The sequence below is a fragment of the Phacochoerus africanus genome, chromosome 2 (genome assembly GCF_016906955.1).
Source record: "Phacochoerus africanus isolate WHEZ1 chromosome 2, ROS_Pafr_v1, whole genome shotgun sequence".
Classification (NCBI taxonomy): domain Eukaryota; kingdom Metazoa; phylum Chordata; class Mammalia; order Artiodactyla; family Suidae; genus Phacochoerus; species Phacochoerus africanus.
The window spans coordinates 203562753-203577270 of NC_062545.1; the positions used below are offsets into that span (position 1 = coordinate 203562753).

Consider the following 14518-nt stretch of genomic DNA (forward strand, 5'->3'; position numbering starts at 1 on the left):
AGCGTGCATTTTCTGGACTTGCCCCTGAGTTTGGTGTGTTATTTTCTCCTAGACACTTTAGCGAGGCCATTTTTAGGAAAGAATCCGTTTCCTGTGGGGGTCTGAGGTTCAGAATCGGAGTGAATTGTAGCCGATTTTACAGATTAGGACTCCTTTCTGGCGCGATGCAGGAGCAGCTCAGAGAAAGGGGGACGCGGCGGCGATGGGGAGACTGGGCGGTGTTGGGGACGCCCTGGGGGGTGAGTCAGAGCGAGGCCACCACCCCGGTCTAAGGCGGGGAAGCTGGTGTCCCTGGAAGTCTGTCACTTTCCTGTTGTCTTTAAGGATACAGCGTTAAAGTGCTGGTGAAAGTATTGAAGAACTGAAAAGGAGGAAGGTTTAAAAACCCACAGCATTTTGTTTATATTATTAAATTATTAAAATTAATCTTTATATTTATTTTACATTAAATATGTTTAAATGTTTTCTACTTTTGAAATAGTTTTATGGCAAGTTCCGTGGTACACTAGTGGTTAAGGATCCAGCATTGTCACTGCTGGGATTCAGGGTTGCTGCTGTGGCACAGATTGGATCCCTGGCCTGGGAACTTACTAGTGCCAAAGGCATAGCGCAAAATGGTTTTGTTTTTTTTTTTTAATGAAAATAGTTTTTGAAAATAATAAATATCAAACAAAGAAAATAACAGTATTTTTATGAAGCATTGTTTAAATTTTACTTTCTGTATACTAAAAGCACAATTTAATTTTTCCTTCCTGGCTTTATGGAAGCAAACCCTACTATTTTCAGAATTATCTCTTTACTTGTTTTTAATTGAGAGCATTACTGTGTTTGATAATTTCTCTTGACTCGGTGACAGTCTAAAATAATTTTACTCAACTCGGGTTCCTGAAACTCCTTTCACAGAACCTTAACTTGACTAGATTGTTAAAAGAAGAGTTAGTGACCCATAGAAGCAGTTAAAGATATTTACCAGGTCAGACTTTTTTATTTTTTGGTAAAAAAATTTATAGACGAAATGGAATGTGCCAAAGTTTAATAGTATCTTGAAGGCTTCCTTTGTAAGACTCTCAGGGACTGGCAAGAGAAGGGTTCCTATTGTGGCCCAGTGGGTTAAAAATCTGACAGAGCGTGTGATAGTATGCAAGTTGATCCCTGGCCTTGCTCAGTGGGTTAAGGACTGGACGTTGCTGTAACCTGTGGCTTAGGTGGCAGATGCGGCTCAGATCCCGTGTTGCTATGGCTGAGGTGGAGGCTGGTAGCTATAGTTCTGATTCAACCCCTAGTCTGGGAACCCCACAGGTGGGGCCACAAAAAGAAAAAAGAGAGAAAGAGAAAGAGAGACTAGAAATCAGGACCTCAGTTGCTAACCCTCTCTGGCAGGATCTTGGAGATCAGCCTTGTTGAGCATCTGTCTAGTTGATAAATCCACTCAGGCAATTATAAGGAAGGGAATTAGGGAGTTCCCCTTGGGCTCAGTGGTTTCAAACCCGACTAGTAACCATGAGGACGCCGGTTCTATCCCTGTCCTGGGTTAAGGATCCCTAGTTGCCATGAGCTGTGGTGTAGTTCACAGATGCAGCTCCCGAGCTGCTACACCTGTGGCATAGGCCAGCAGCTGTAGCTCAGATTTGACCCCTAGCCTAGGAACTTCCATATGTCACAGTTGCAGCCCTACCAAAAAACAAACAAACAAACAAACAAAAACAAAACAACAACAAAAAAAAAACAGGGAAGGAAATTAGTAGATTTCAGAAAATCCTGATTTAATCTGGATAATAGTAATCACGATATTAAGGAGTAATAACTGAATATTATTGCTTGCTTATCATGCTTGTAGACTAGCCATTTTGTAACATTTTTCGTTAATATTAACTCAATTCTCTCATTAACCCTATTTGGATCACATTCACTTATACAGTTGTACAGACGTACCTAGTATACAGGGGCAAACCTGAGTGAGGAGCTTTACAATGATTTGTCTGGAGGAACCCATTAAAGAAAGTGAAAGCTGGGAAAGAACAGCATCTTTAGGAATGAAGGAAATAATCAGAGGGAAGAGCATGTGATGACAAAAGATGCTTACTTGTGCTTCAGATACCAGAGTGTAGCTATGTGTTGCTTTGTAGGGCAACAGGCTGTGGGGTCTGAGTCAGCTGAAGTGACTTTATGTCGTAATGAAAAATAGACAAAATCCGTATTAAATAGTTAGAAGAGAGTAGATGTTTCTGCCAATTCAAAAAAATAAGGAAGACTTTATGACTTATTTCTTTAGCGATACATAGTAAAATAAGTTTATTAACCCTCCAACGCAGATCCCTAGGATCTGTTTTTTTAAAACATTTTATATTTTGTGTGATTTTAGCAACAACAACAAAAAAAACCCTATCAGGTTCTACCATATGAGCTCTGATGTTTCTCCTTCGGGATGACAACTTAGGTGTCACTCTCCACCTGGTTCCACAGGAATGAAGTCACTGAACTCTCCTACACCCTGAAAGGAGGTCAGGGTGGGGATCAGGAAGGAGGCACTCTGTGCTCTGGGAAAACTGACAGTGCAGGCCTTCAGATAGTAGATCATTTCAGGAGAAAATTTTGTGAAGCCAGTTTCTTGCTTCTTATACCTGGAAAAGCAGTAAAGTCATGAACAAAGACATCTGCTGCTCGTGATGATCAGCAACCTTCTACCAAGAGTGTCTTTGATGGTGGGTTCATCATTTACCAAAATCGTATATATACTGACCTCCCCCCAACCCCACAGCCCCCTGGAGCAGTTTCCTTAGAGCTGTCAGAGAGGCTGTCCTCAGAAAGTCCTCCCAAATAACCGAACTCCAAGCTCTCATGTTGTCCATTGTTTGTTCAGTGGACAAGACCTCTTCAGGTCAGCCTGCTCTTGTCATTCCCAAAGAGGACAAGTCTGCCTCTCACCTCCAGCCCAGACTGGACCTTCTGTTGTCAATGGTGAGTCCGGGATATTCATCTGGGGGTTTTCTCACAAACCTAGAATTTCACTCAACTTCTGTTTGCAGTTGGTGGAAGGTATTGGCAGCCATAAACCCTAATGGGAAAGGAAACAGCTGTATGAATGGGCAGTACAGCTTAATGCAGAGTGGATGAGGATTTCCTACCTGAAGAAAAGGATTGTGGTGATGGAGTGAAAGAATGGGATCCAGAAAAGCAGAGAGGGAGAGGGCAGTGTTCCAGGTGTCAGAATCAACACATAGATATATGCTTTATTATATTGCAGTATTATTTTATAGTATCTGTTTATATGCATATGTACCATATATATTTATTACATTTTGTATATAATTGCATATCATTGATGAGACACTGTTTTCCAATTCTGTTTTGCCGACTGTCGGTGTTTTGCAGTCAGTTACAGAGAGGGGTAGGTGAATTCATTATTTCCCTTTATATTTCTCTGAAAACAAGAAAATAGCCACTACCTATTTAGCTATTTCTCAGTGGGTGATACTCTAAGAGCTCTTGAATATTCTAGATTGTCTACTCGTCACAACAACCCTAGGAATCATTTCGCTTACTTTATATTTGAGGAAGCTGGGGCTCAGGGAAGTTAAGTGGTCCCACAGGATCACACGTGTGTCCTGGCAGAGTGTAGATGCAATGTGGATCCTTTATCACATGTCAATAATTAAGTTTCATCTCATGCAATTCTCCAGCCCTTTGTTTTCTTTTTCAGTGCTTTTTGAAAGTTGGTCTTCCCTGGTTGACTCCTAACTGCACTGATTACTCCATCTCTGTGCCCTTTGCAGGCTCACCTTTCCTGTCTCAGGTCCTCATAAGCTTTCGGTCATCTTCTCATTTTACATTGTATCGGTAAGGAAGGACATTCCTTACCATGTCCTGATTTCCACATATGCAACAAACAATTGCAAATTAATATCTCCAGGATGTTCATTGTTGCAGATTCTGGATCCATATATGCATCTACCAATGGAAGTCTGTTTTTAGATGTTTCTTGGCACTTTCTAGAGCACATCTGCTTTCTCCCCTTCTGGAGATGCCACATTCAAGATTCTGGTGAGAAAATCCCTTTGCCTTTCTCTCTCTCATTGTATCAGGAAACGTAATTGAGATAATTTAGCATCATTATTGCTTTTAGATCTCTTTCTCTTCCAAAGTGAAAGCTCCAAAAGAAGAGGTTTGGCATTTGCTTTTTTCACCTTTGTGTTCTGAGGACTATCACATATCTGATGAGGAGTATGAAGTTTTGAGGGATAACCAACTGAAAAAAAATGAATGAAGAGTACAGTTCATCATCCAATTTTTACTATGGATTGCAAGTTTCAGCTATTTCTTTTTGTAAGAATGAACAACACCAAGATTTTTTTGGGGGGGGGGGTCGCATAAATTAAACAAGAAAATAATATGATGAAAGATAGTGGTAAATTTATTTTGTTGATTTGAACACATTACAAATGTGCACATGATGTTGTGTGAACAAAAGAATTTTAAGTACCATACATGGTATGACTGAGATGAAGTAGATGAATAAATAGATGGATGCTTTAGAACCCTTTGCATATTAATCACTGTTGTTTTAAACCCCTGGTCTGATAATTCCTAACTCTCTACTCTGTCTGAGTCTACTTGTAATACTTGCTCTTTTTTAAATTTCTTTTTTTGGCAGTACTTGCAGCAGCATATAGAAATTCACAGGCTAGGAGTTGGATCTGAGCTGGAGCTGCCAGCCTACCCTATAACCACAGCAAGGCCATATCTGAGCCACATCTGCTACGTACACCACGGGTGAGGGCAACTCCGGATCCTTAGCCCACTGAGTGAGGCCCAGGGTCAAACCCGCATCCTTGTGGATACTAGTCAGGTTCCTAACCCACCGAGCCACAACAGGAACTCCCTGCTCTGTCTCTTCAAGCTGTATTTTTACTTGTTAGTATGGTAAGTTCTGGTGATTGTGAACTTGGTGTACAGAGTAAAAGGAATTGTGGTAAATTGGCCATTGGGACGAGGATTTACATTTATCTTGCTAGGAATTTGACTGTGTTTGCTCTTCATGGGCTCTGTGTCTTCTTTATTCTGTATATCAGCCAAGCTCTCTTATCCTTCTGGATTGGTCTTCTTGAAAATGGCCTTCTTAGACCTATTTGATAAGTAACCACTGTAGGAGAAAGGTCTTTATCTTATTCATTACTTTATCATGAGCACAGAGTTCATAATAATTACCCAAAATAACTATTAACAAAGAGAATTAGATTTTTATCAGATCTCACATCAGAAACCCCCACTGACCTCCCATCAGATCCTCACATGGCAGTAATTTCTAAGCATCACTGTACAATTCAGTACATTTCTCCTGACCTCTTGGTTCACCATTTTCCATCTCATGGTGAAGATGAGCAACATATGATGCTAGACAAAATTAGCCTTCTTTGCTTTCCTGATTTCACAGACTTTATTTTTTATGTTCTTTTTCATTTAGTATTTTTCTGGGCAAAGTTTGTCTTGCTACTTCTGAATAACTTTCTCTATCATCTTGAGATTGGTAACTTAATAGGGACCTAAAAATGGAAACATAAAGGGCCTATACTTTATTTTCCTTAATATATTGAATGAACCTTTATTTTCCCTTTCCATTCAACTTTCTTAGAAAGCTGCCATTGCATTTGGATGCACTGAGGCAAAAGGAAAACAAATACACATCTGACTATGCTGAGAGTGAAAGTAGTGAAGTGACTCCCCAAGTGAAGAACTGCCAGTGGGAGTTCGTGTCAACTCCTATCATCCTCTATCAGCTCTCACTGAGGTCAGGTCCATCTGTCTCCCATGTGGCGGATGGTTTCAAGCACAGAGCAGCTTACGAACATTCAACACCATATTAATCAAAATAATGATAAATTATCACTGTAAGCAATTAAACATGTCATGATTTAAGTAAATTAAATTTAAACATCAATATGAGTTATCAATTCATCAAATCCATGAACTCTCTTCAGAAGCAAACACATGTCAAAAATGAAAACAATGCAGAGAAAAAAACCATCCACATTCTATTCTAGGTCCCACCCTATATCTGTCCTCCAATTTAGATGGCAAATGTCTCAATCCTATTTTCTATAAATATTGTCTTTACCTTATCACCCTTCCACTTTCCCCACTATGGATTCTGCTGATTAATTCCATGGAACAAGCTCTCACTAAGGCTACCAGTTCCATCTACCATTGCAGTGTAGTGGGTGCTTTCCACATACATTTTCACGAGTGCATGGAGTCTTCTAAGCAGCTTCAGTCTTTCCGTCATGGTGTCCTCACCCTTCTCCACTGTTCTCTTAACATATGGCCATCCCCCCTATTTCCTTTGTGGCATCCCCTCCCTTTTAAGGTTAAGGTCATAGGACTCAAATTTAAGCCCTTTTCTTGGGCTGAACTCTCTCTACATGTGATCCCTTCTTCTGCCCCATGCTTTACAGTTCATGGAATTGCTTGAAAATTTGCCAGGAGGTATTTGCACTCAAATGTGTAAGAGTTAAGTATAGATAATACCTAATAATTTTACTTTTATATCAAAACATGGCTTGATCAATTTTCTGGTGGTGAAATTCCATTTTCTTCATTGTTTTCATTATAGCATCAAGCCTGATATTAATTTCTAATACTAAAGAGCAGCATTTAAAAATAATTACTATTTAATTACATATTAATTTACTATGGATTTTAGGTTTATTTCCCTGAAAAAAATTCAAAGATATAAAAAAGCAGTGTTGGATTAGTTATGTTCACTTGTGTGTCTTGAGTGTAACATACAACCTGACTCAGAGGACGTCTACTATACCTCTAGGGTGAATATAATTATACTGGGTAAATAAGTTATAATAGCCAGTGTTAGTCAGCTTACACATGCAGGCTTATTGTTTCTTTGTTAAAGAAAAAGCAAATACAAGAAGTTTTCTATAGTAAAAATTTAATGAACAAAGAAAAATATAAAATAAATACAAAGGATATATTTTTTCTCTTAACAATGTAAAGGTACATATATATTTTATGAACAAAAATAATTTAAGTCCTATAGTAGATAAATAAATAAATAGTTGAATAGATAAATAAATAGATGGCAAGGGCATCTGTAGAGAACCAGTGCCTGTAGAGCAGAACACGATGGTGCTCAATACTCCTGAGGTTCCTTGACAAATTGAATCACTTCATGGCAGGACGACAGCAGAAATGAGGGGCTGTGACCTGGCAGCACAGGAGGAAGTGTGGGCTTGTTAGTCAGTGAGAAGCATTTCCGAGATGAACCAGGTGTCTGTCACTCCTTCTTCCTGAGTCTGTCTTGCAGGTTTGTGGAGGAAGAGAAGGCTCTCATGACTTCTGCCCTGACGATCTCCCAGGCACAGGGGCTGTAGCTCTTCTCTTGCAGGTAGAGGGTGAGTCTGTGGAAGTATTTCCTCACAGCCAGGATGGAGTCCTCCTCCAGCAGGGGGGTCCCTTCCAGCCCCACCTCCTGCATGACACAGGCTTCCAGGTCCCTGAGCTGCTGATCCAGTCCAGTGCAGAACTGGTGCAGGAGGCTCTCATCCCAGGCAGCAGCCGAGCCCTCTGTGCTGAAGAGCTGGAAGGTCTGCTGGAGCATCTCATGCACCAGAGCCATGGCTTGAGCCTTCTGGACCTGGTTGCCCCCCAAGGCCTCTTGGGGGAATCCAAAGTCCCTTCTGTGGTCCAGGCAGGAGAAGGGGGAGATTCTCCTCATTTGTGCCAGGAGCCTCAGGGCCCTGGTGTGAGCCAGGCTGTGGGTCTGAGGCAGGTCGCAGCCCAGAGAGCAGGTGGCATTGCAGCTGAGCAGCACCAGGGCCGTGAGGAAGGCTGAGGTTGGGGCCATTGGGGACCTTGCAGATGCTGCTGTCCTGGCTGAGGTGGATGACTCTGTGACCCTGCTCTCTAGGATGTCTGAAGACCTTCCCTCAGGGCTGTGTCTTAAATAGGAACGAATTCATTTCCATTTTCTGAATGTCCCCTCTTACTTTCTAGTTCTGTTTCTGCTTTTCACTTTGCACTCTCCAAATGGGTTAGGGCAACATTTCTCAGCCATTTCTTTTTCACTATTGCCTTCCCTTCCTCTCTCTACAGAGCCTTTTTAGATTTTTTTCCTAACCATGACCCCATGAAATTATGTAAACACAGGCATACTGTGTATCTCTTTATGTAATCCATGAAGATCTCTATTTTATCCATAGAAAAAGAAAGTACAAGGATTACTCTTTGTTTTCAATGCACGTTAAGAAGGACAAAAAATTTTAAGCTACAAATGAAATGTAAAAGCTATTGAATTTTAATTTACCTTTATACCTAAATCTTGCAAACTAAGTTTGGCAGAGTTACTTTTCGTGTGATACATTGACTTATGTAAGTAAGAATGTATTAAATTACATATTCAAATAAATGTATATAAATATAATAATTTCAAAGTTTGGTTATGTTTAGAATCAAAACTGGTCACAATCATTCAAAGACAAATTATTTTCTTAATATTTATTTTTGCTACTTAACTTTTAATTTTACTTCGTATTAGGAAATATTTTTTAACTTCACTGGCTAATAGATATATAGATATTTTCAAAATTTTTCTGTTTAGCCCTTGACATAATTATTGATGTATGGAACAACTTAGAAGAATTAAATAATAAAATATAACCATTTTTTGTATTTAATGTACAAAAACAAATCTCTGTTTGTATTTAACTCCCATAGCCTGAATGACATTGAGGTTCAAACATAAGCAACATCCACAAGACAGCGCATTGCAGCTCATAAGTAAGTAAAAGCCACCCCTCACAAGATCAAGCCAATGATGGAGGAGACGTCTTCCAAGGAGCCATCATGTCACCATAGGTTGTGGCTCTGATTGTGTATACAGTTTGTTGATTTTCAGTGAACTCAATGTCTGTACTGCTCTTGTAACAGAGAAGAAAACCCGAAGAGAAAATGAATACCAAGGACTAAGATTTTGTTGGATAGGGTTGCATTTTGGAGTGCTACACACCATTGTAGTAGTATGATTTTTTTCGTAGCCCTAAAAGCTAATGTTTGCATCCATGGGAGCAAAGAAAAGGCATGATTTAGAAATCATCATCAATTTGAGTCTTTATTTTTGTGAAATATCAGATTTCTCTAAGACTTTCAGAGAGATGTTCCAATCCAAGTCTAATTTTTTGGTTTGTTTTGTTTTGCTTTTTCTGGCCGCATCTGCAGCATATGGAGGTTCCCAGGCTAGGGGTCGAATTGGAGCTACAGCTGCAGGCCTACAACACAGCCATAGCAATGTGGGGATCTGAGCCTCATCTGCAACCTACACCAAAACTCATGGCAATGCCAGATCCTTAACCCACTGAGCGAGGCCAGGGATCAAACCCTGTCCTCAAGGATGCTTGTCCCGTTCGTGACCACTGAGACATGTCAGGAACTCCCCAAGTCTATTCTTTACAAGCAAAAGGAAGCCATCATTACGGGTAATTGAGAACTGAATATTGATTACTATTGTGGAATGAAATACCTTTCAGCTCTATTCTAGAATTCTTTTGATTTTGCAGTGGATTTTAAGTTGCCTCAGCCCTCAACATGCCAATCTTTAAACAGTAGCATCTGTTTACCATCTTTGGCAAATCAGCTATGTAGTAACTGGATTCTGTCTTACTCTCTGTGGCATCCTTAGCACCAGGCCCAGTGTAATCACCCATCAGATATTTTTTGCTAAAGCAGTATCTCAGATTTTTCATAACCTGCTAGAAGGCATGCATGTATGAATGACCAAGCTAGTTTCCTTCATCACGGCCATATTTGCTGAGATTATAATAGACAATGGCTAATACTTCCACTTACTCTTGCTGAGTTTATTGCTCAAATCACCAGGATTCTCTTTCCTTTAAGGGCTCTTAGTGGTTCAAGTTGCAAATGCAGCACATTTTTCACCTTTCCCTAGGACCATATTAAATTCCCAAGGATGGCCTCATCTCTAGTTTGCCCTCTACTATGTCATAATAGACAAGAAATAGCTTGGTGTCAGATAAAGAGCCACGTATCTAAACTCAGACTCACCATGATTCACACAGCTCACAGCAACCAGACATTTACCCAGTTACACTTGGTGGTTCTATAGATGAGGCTGTTACTACCTTTATCCTGAGATTCTTTGGAGACTCCTCACAAAAAAAAGATGAAAAATCATTTGCCTCCTATACTTTCATCCTCTTCCATGGGATGGTGGACTCCATTTCAGGCTGATACACAAAATCTGTCATATAATGATTAGAGCATTAGTTCAGGTCAAAAATCAAGAGTTTGGATTCTGAGTCCTTGGTCTTCCCTTTTTCCGGCCACCCTGCTCATTCTTCCTTTTTACTCACCAACACTCTACTCCTAATTCCAGATGCCAGGCATGTAGCTTTATGTTTTGAATGATTGAGAATCCACAAAATTCTTATTATGCTGTCCTAAACCCCAAAGCGATGGTATTATATGGTGGGTCCTTGGCAGATGATTAGGGAGGAGGCCTCACAGGTAGAATTAGGACCCTAAAAAAGAGGTCTGAGGTGAACCCCTCACTTGTCTACCCTGAAAGGTCACAGGAAACTCTGTAGTGTGAGACCTGAAGCAGGATCTCGCCAGAACCCGACCACACTGACACCCTGATCTTGGATTTCCTGACTGCAGTACTGTGAGAAATATAGTTCTACTCTTTACAAACTACCCAGTCTTTGCTATACTGTAGAAGAAGTGGGAGTAGACTAAGACACGACCTGAACTATTTTCTCCTCAGAATACTTCCCAGGAATCTGTGAAATACCTAAAGGGAGAGAAACTCTCTGAAATCTGTCATCAAGCCAAGATGTCTGTCTTGATTCCTAGACATCTAGTCCAGCCCCTATCATTTCAGGAGCTCAGTCAGTATTCACGAAGGGAACAATCATGGTATAATAGGAGAGGTAATAATACTAACAGACATTGTATAGATGTGATGTGAGAGGACAACAGTGTAAAGACTCTTTATGAATTAATTATTCATGGTTCTACAAGGAAAGTTATAATGCAATTTTGCACGAGGTATTTTTTTTAAAGATTATTTGCAGGAGTATTTTCTTCAAGTTTGCATCTTCAATATTCAGAAGATCAGGATGAGAATCACAGGCCAGGATTGAAACGGAAGACCCACTTTCACTTTTAGTTCAGTGATCCTCAAGAACTTGCAAGGAGCTGCCTGGTCATATTTTTCTTGTCTCCCCAGGGAAAAAGGAAACCAGTTGTAATGGGTCTACAGGTGGGGATATTTTCCTCAGTAGCCTATGCGTTTGGGAATCAACCTGAATCCTTCTCTCAGAACCAATGATGCTAGAACTCTAATGAGTGACAGCTATGTCACCATACCTAAGCTGAGATTGTTTTTTAAAACCTGTGTGCAGACAAGAACATTGGTTGTTTTTTTCCCACCCAGAATGTCATTATTATAAATAGTGTAAAATGAAAGGTGGTCTCATTCAGCGAACTTTTCTCAACTAACACTAGTCACGGAGTCATTGCCCAGCTTCTCTGCACTCAGATTCCTATGAGCATCAATTCAGGCCAACTAATGTGAGCAGAAGTGATGTTGCCCTGTACTGATCTAGCCTTTGAAAACATCCTATGCTCTCCCCATGCTTACTCCCTTTATTGTGGACTAGATAAAACCTGAACAACTGCAGAGAAGTTTCAAGGCATATGTTGAATATGCCAAAGCCACAAAATAGCAGGTATTTATGACACTGAATCACTGTTTAGAGGAGAGCCAATCAGAACATTCATCTGACCAGGGGTGCCTGCATTGTGCGCTGACACATAGGAAAGATAAATTTCTCTTTATGATCAGATTGTTGACAGTTTTCTGTTTATTTGTTATAGCAGGTAGCATTAAGGCAACTGACAAATGTCTTTAACAACAGACTATGCTAAAAACCTTTCTGTTAAAAATAAACCTCCCACATAGGAACAGCAAATGGCCTCAAGTATCTTAATCAAATTTAAGAAATTACTCTATAAAACATTTATTCAAGAAAATAGTCATATTTTCTCTAAACATATTTTTGATACTTCATGATTTTCATTTCAAATATTTTTCAGCATGTATGGAAATCTGAGTTGACATCGTTTTGCAGGTCAAATCAAACAATAATGTTACTGATTAGGCTGTGTCACAAGCGTGACTTTTTTCTCTCTTGACTTTTCTTTGAGGATTGTTACATGAGGGAAAGATACACTTCAATTTCAACTCTGACAACCTCCCAGGCACAGAAGCTATATTATTCCTTTTCTTTCCGATAGCGATGGATTCTTTGGCAATACTTCCAGACAACAATTCCCAAATAGAGACAAGCGAGGTTGTCTTCTTACATCTGCTCTAGTTTTTCCAGGTTGTGATCAAGGCTAGAGAGTAGCTGATCAAGGAGGGTGTTGTTCCAAGAAGTAAGGCTGTGCTCTGTGTTGAAGAGGTTGATGATCTGCTGGAGCGTCAGAGGGTGGTAACAGGTGCCTTGAGATGTCTGGTTTTGGGTGGTGTTCCCCCTTCCAAGGAAACTGGAAGTCAGTTCTGTCTGTTAGGCCTGACTGAGAGGAGATCCTTTTCATCTGTCACAAAAGCATGGCGATTTCCCTGTTCTCTAGGCTATGGATGCCAGGCAAGTTCTGGCCAAGAGAGCCAGCAGGGATGGAGGAGAGTATCACTCCCGCCTGGAGCAAATAGATGTGGGCCACTGAGAATTTCAGTGATTCACCAGAGGGCCGCCAGAGGGCGGGCACCGCTAAACTGTAAACGGGAATGTCAGCTCTAACTTTCCTCGGGCAGTGTGCTTCTACGGGCGGACGCAAGAGGCCGCAGGATGGATGTCTTCTTATCGCGTTTGGGAAACAGGGCTTTTGAGTGTTTGCAGTTTCAGCGGATCTGGCAGCACGGGAGAAAGAGCTAACCGTCCCCACGGAGGAAGTTTGGTGCTGCTGTAATAGTGCACGAAAAACCTTCCTTTCCGAGGCCTTAATGCTGAAGAGCGAGGCTAGTCCCGGCCTCACCAGCAACATTTTCGTCTGGTAGGGATCTGGGAACCTTGCCATTCATTTTCTGGGCTTCCGGCTGAGTTTTCTGCGTTTTTTTCTCACAGAAACCTTAGCGAGCCCATTTTTATGGAAGAATCTATTTTCTGAGGGGTGCGAGGCTCAGAATGAGAGCGAGTTGTAGGCGACTTTACAGAATCGGGCGTTTTAGGAGCGATGCAGGGGCAGCTGAGAGAAAGAGGCCCGCGGCGGCGGCGGCGGCGGCGTTGGGAGGACCGCACGGAGTTAGGGATGCCTTGGGGTGTGATTTGGGGCGTGTCCCCTTGAGGCTAGAGGACTGGGAAGCTGTGCCCCTAAATTCTCTGTGACTTGTCTGGTGTCTTTGAAGGCTACAGCGTTGAAGTGGAGGAGAAAGTATTGAAGAACTGAAACGTAGGAATCTTTTAAAAGCTCACGGCACTTTACTTTTTAATATGTTTTAATTAAATTTATTTTAATTTAATGGATATCTTTAAATTACTCTTACATTAGATTAATATTTATTGGAATATTTTAAAATGTAAAAAAGAATATTAAAATATATTTGAATATTAAACACAACAGTATATCAAACTTTATTTAAACTTTATTATTTATTTATTCATTATTTATTTATTTTGCCAAGCCTATGGCATGGGGAAATTCCCAGACCAGGGCCAGGGATGGAACCTCAGCCACTGCTATGTTGCAACCCCTGGCCGTGACAGTGCCAATGCCACCAGGATCCTCAAGCTAGATGTTGCCCCACAAAGGCATTCCAAAACTTTACTTATTTTAAATCAAAGTAGTCATTTAATATACTTTTAATTTTACCTTCCAGGCTTTAATGGAAGTGTTAAAATAATATTAATGTTTTCGAGATTCCTTTTTTTTTTAACCTGTTATTAATTGAGAGAATTTCCAATGTTTGACCTGTTCTCATGGCTCTGTGCCAGTTTTTAATAATATTTAAGTCAGATTACTGAAACACTGTTTCTAGGACTCCACCTTGACTATGTTGTGTGAAAAAGGAGTTCATTTCCTGTACAAGCTGTTGGGACATATAGTACATCAGAACTTTGTAAAACGTTTTTGGTAAGAATTTTAGAGACTTAATGGAATTTGCTCAGATATCATTGGCAACTTGAAAGCTCCCTTTGAAAGACTCTGAGGGAGTTGCAAGCGCAGGGTCAATGTTGCTTTATTTAAAATGTTGATATTTTGTTCATCACATGTAGGTTTTAGAATTTTTGTTTTTTTAATATTGCATTAAACTATTCTTTATCTTGGTGACATAGATTTGGGGTCTCTTTATAATCCATGCTCTAGGAAAGTATTTGCTTACTTTACCCTAATACTCCTCCAGGAAATAGTTAGAATTAGTGTGGTGATCTTCCTCAGCTGAAAATACAGGAATGTCCTCTAGCTTACCACCCTGGCCCTGATTTGTATT

General features: G+C 40.4%; 1 protein-coding gene and 1 pseudogene across 1 annotated transcript; both read right to left on the reverse strand.

Annotated features, from left to right (window-relative positions):
* Positions 1 to 7285: 7285 nt before the first annotated feature.
* On the reverse strand, positions 7286 to 7855 carry LOC125119962 (interferon alpha-1-like). The gene has a single exon (XM_047767569.1). The coding sequence runs from the start codon at positions 7853 to 7855 to the stop codon at positions 7286 to 7288; it is 570 nt and encodes a 189-aa protein (XP_047623525.1).
* Positions 7856 to 12106: 4251 nt separating this feature from the next.
* On the reverse strand, positions 12107 to 13074 carry LOC125120806 (interferon alpha-8-like; annotated as a pseudogene).
* Positions 13075 to 14518: the final 1444 nt, after the last annotated feature.